Here is a 3,985-nt window from a genome sequence, read left to right as displayed (position 1 = left end):
GAGCAGGCGAACGCCGGAGCTGCTACATCCGGGCTGCGGCGGCGGGCACCTGCCGCGCCGGGGGCCTCCGTGACATTGGGCCTCGGCAGCCGAAGCGGGAGGACGGGCTGCGCAGCCTGGTGGGGAGCGACACCTCCGGCTTTGCCCGCTGCCGCCATGTTTCGCGTTATGGTCAGCCACGCCAAGAAGCACCCCAGCGTGAGTACCGGCGCCAGCGGGCTCGGCGGTGCGAGCCCTGAGAGGCGGGCGGGTCGCGCTGCGCGCTGGCGGCCGCGGGCCTTTCTCGCGCGGCAGCAGCAAGGCCCCAGGTGCCTCTCCTGGGCGGCTTCTCCCCCACCCAGTTCCTGCCTCTGGTACAAACGGCTGGGGCCGTTCTGGGGAACGGAGAAACTCGCCTTTGTTTCTGAGAGACACGCGTTACCGTGTGTTCAGTAGTGTCGGCRTCTTGCAGCATGTTCTTCATGCGTGTTTTTAAGGGAGCTTCTCTAATCCCGGGGGCGTTCTGCACACTTGGAGCTTGTGTTTAGGCTTTAGAGGGACGTGTAATATGCGATGTATCGCACAAAATGAGTGAGCTTGTTCCATGGCTTGTCACTGGTGTAATCAGAAATGCTATGTAAAATAATACTTTTSTGTTACGTTGTATTTTGCGGCTGAACATATTTCTTGTTCCAGCTGATTCCTCTGTTTTTGATTATTGGATCTGGAGGTGTTGGCGCAGCGCTGTATGTCATGCGTTTGGCAGTGTTCAACCCTGAGGTCTGGTACGTATGATATAATGCACTGCCTCGCCTTCTTGCTAGACATGTTAAAATAAACTTCTCTTTCTCATTTTTTATGTTTCTGGAAGCCTGAATGTCTTTTTCCAACATCACTTGCACTGARTTCCCGGTGATTCCCTTGACCGGGAGATTTGTTTATTTAACATACACTATTTAGAGATTGCTGACAAAGGGCTTTGTCTTTCTCTAAGGAAATCTGTTTGGTCAGATAACAGTCCATGGTCTAATCTCAGTGTACATATAAATTTTACTTGTTATGAAGGTAGTATGCTGATTTTTCTTAATAGGTTCCCATATCTTGTGTTTCTCTCAATAGTTGGGACAAAAAAAATAATCCAGAACCTTGGAATAAGCTGTCTCCCAGTGACCAGTACAAGGTAAAACGCAAAGCTGTAGCTTACTTGCATTAGAAAGTAGCTGAATGTGTAATATACTTTTTCTGCTGTTCAAATGTTGTTTGTCTCTAGAACCCAAAGTAGAGAACTGAAATTTAAAAATTTTGTAGAGTTGGATGATGAAGTGAAAGGAAGCCAATTACAGAAGTAATCATATATTTCATCTCTTTCATACAGAATAATACATACGTAAGAGTGAGAACATACTAGCTTATAATGCTCAGAGAGATAGATAACCAGGAGAAGGAGAACCTCTTCAAGATCTTAACTGAAGCCTTTAAAGTTCAAAACTTTACACAAACAAAGCAGGAAAATGTCAATATTTCGTTTAGAAAACACTAAATTCAGTTCTGCAGTTGATTTTTTGACAAAAAAATCAGTTGTCTGTAATTAAGCGACCAGATATGATAGAGCTGTTCTTTAAGTAATTTCAAGTTACTTCATTGAGCTAATAAGCAAAAATGCAAACTGTATGTTGTAGTTTACAGAAATAAAGCTTTTATCATTTATTTTACTAAAACAGTAAACACTTTTTTTAGTGCTTCGTTACATTTTATTTTCCTTTTTATTTTACATTACGATAAACATAGTTTACATTTTTGTATTGCTACTTTGGCTGGTCTGAACTTAGTAGATTCCAGTTAAGAATAGTTTAAGACTATCCTCAAGCTACTAAAAAAAGCAAACATTAAGCCAATTTCTGTTTAGTGCTACATCTTCCAAAGCTAGTAATCTAAAAAAATAAGCAAAACAAACCCCGAAATAAAATACTTTGCAGTTTCCTCAAAAGTTCAAGAACATAATACTGTATTTTCATTATTGCCTCTGAAATGTTGCTGACTGTTCCTTAAATATCTAAAAGAGGCAAACTCAATGTAGTGTGCGGCATAGATTCTCTCAAAGAGTGCGTGCCTTCTGTAGCATTCCTACTCAGTCTTAGCATGCAAAAACAACCTCATGGTTTACCATATTTGGGTGTGTGTGTCATTTCCAAGTCTGTGCTATGGGAAGGAGAAAGGCAGAAGTTCTAAATCGAGGATGACTTTAGTAAAATGTCCTGATATAGGAAGTTTTAGCTTTTGATTACATTGTTTTTCTTTTGAAGACTTTTCTCAGGAAAAACTGAAGAAGTCAATTAACTAAGAAAAGAGTTACGACCTGATGATTGTGTGGGGGTTGCATAGAAAGTTGTAATTAAAATGACTGTGCTTGTGCAATCTTAACATTTTCAGTTGAGGGATGGGGGTTTTGTTTAAATAGTTAAAAAAAATATATATTTCCAAGTTTGACCTTTTGACTAAAGATAATCAAATTGATGGGTAAATATTTCTTATGAATCAAGAGCTGCATACTTCTTTACTTGGTGTTCAGGCTGTTAAAGTTGGAGAGCTGTCAGTTCTTAGGTTTGGGTGCACTTTAATGCCCAGTTGAATTGCTAATTCAGACTATATCCTAAATTGGTCTTGTGAAAGGCTCATCTGCAGTGTTACAACAGTTATTGCCTTAACTGTAGTAATCATTACAATTTAGTCACTGTTTGGTGTTTTGTATTTTGTTTATTTGTTTGTTTGCTTTATTAAAAGTAGCATGGTGTCAAGTCAGACTGGAATGTCAAGATACAATTTTACTCTGTAAATTCACTGTCCTAATTGACTGCTTGGAATGTTATAAATTGTTTGGACTTCAACTGTGTTAATATTAACTAAGTTGGGGAAAAAAATCTATTCTTACCTTCTTTCTTGTCATGTCCTGCAAGGATACTGTTCTAGATTCATCTACTAAACTGAGCTTGGCTTTAGCAGCACTACTCTAAATGTTTCCCTTGTGACACTACTGTTCATATTTACCACGCTTTGTCCTACTTGGCAAGCCAGATGTACTTTATTGCTTTCTGTATGTAGGAGCACATAGATTTTGGCAAAAAGCATAACCCTAGTAGTACTATAGAAGCCTCCTGTGTATGAACTTTTAATTCTGGGGTTACAGAAAAGATTCTGGGTGTCCCTTCAGTTGTGGACACTGGAAATTCCTCATATTTAGAATCAGGAGATCTAGTACGGTATGCACAATGGAGATGCTATAAAAAGTTACTGCTCTTTAAAGGATTTTGTTGGCAAGAGGGAGGTAGGGGGAGTTGAAGCATTTATTATGGTCCAGTGCACTGACTGCAAACTGGTTTGTTTCCTGACATAAGTTTTAGTGATGCATGGGGCCTTTTTCTGGTAAATGCCATAGAAAATGTTTAGTCAAGCTTCTTACTCTGGTCAATTTTTTCCTCTTCTCTTTCCCAGTTCTACTCGGTTAATGTAGATTACAGTAAACTGAAAAAAGATCGTCCTGACTTCTGAACAACATTCTCTTCTCCATAAGCTGCACAGAAAGGTCTTCCGGAAGCCGTCCGCACAATTATCATGCTTAATCATCCAGGAAATAATTAAGTCTGCCTCACACTGCACTTGATCATGTGTTTAAAAGTGTTCTTTTGGGGCCTAATAAATGTGTGAAACTTGAAGTGTCTACTCTTTGCTCTTATTTTGCAAAATGAGAACATACTGACATTTACAAGTTCTTGTATGATCAGATAAATAATAAGCAAATGCTGATTCRTGTTTGCTCAACAAGAAAGAAAAGTAGTCTTGACAGGCTTTATACTCAGTCTGTTGACTCTGGAAAAATAATTGTGCATTAATGTAGTGTACCAAACTGCAGGTGYTCGAGAGTACGTACTGCAAGTCAGTTTTGTGTGCATTATTTGGTTGAAATTATCTTCTTATTTCTCTTATTTACCAGAATGCTGAATAGTTTTCA

At 39.6% G+C, this 3,985-nt stretch overlaps 2 protein-coding genes across 2 annotated transcripts in view; one reads left to right on the top strand and one right to left on the bottom strand.

The window, feature by feature from the left end:
• Window positions 1-158, bottom strand: part of PHF14 (PHD finger protein 14) — a 155,596-nt gene extending 155,438 nt beyond the window's left edge. Inside the window, exon 1 of the mRNA XM_085310574.1 lies at window positions 50-158. Within this exon, the coding sequence (XP_085166700.1) occupies window positions 50-158 (109 nt within the window). The remainder of the gene's footprint in view (window positions 1-49) is intronic.
• COXFA4 (cytochrome c oxidase associated subunit FA4) lies at window positions 51-3,689 on the top strand. Its single transcript, XM_085310553.1, has 4 exons — window positions 51-198; window positions 676-764; window positions 1,099-1,159; window positions 3,469-3,689. The coding sequence occupies exons 1-4, from the start codon at window positions 157-159 to the stop codon at window positions 3,523-3,525; spliced, it is 249 nt and encodes an 82-aa protein (XP_085166679.1). The 5' UTR covers window positions 51-156; the 3' UTR covers window positions 3,526-3,689.
• The last annotated feature ends 296 nt before the right edge of the window (window positions 3,690-3,985 follow it).

This window comes from Rhea americana, unplaced genomic scaffold (assembly GCF_003343005.1).
Source record: "Rhea americana isolate MKP2758 unplaced genomic scaffold, rheAme1 scaffold_32, whole genome shotgun sequence".
Classification (NCBI taxonomy): domain Eukaryota; kingdom Metazoa; phylum Chordata; class Aves; order Rheiformes; family Rheidae; genus Rhea; species Rhea americana.
This window is presented reverse-complemented; position numbering and strand designations above follow the sequence as displayed.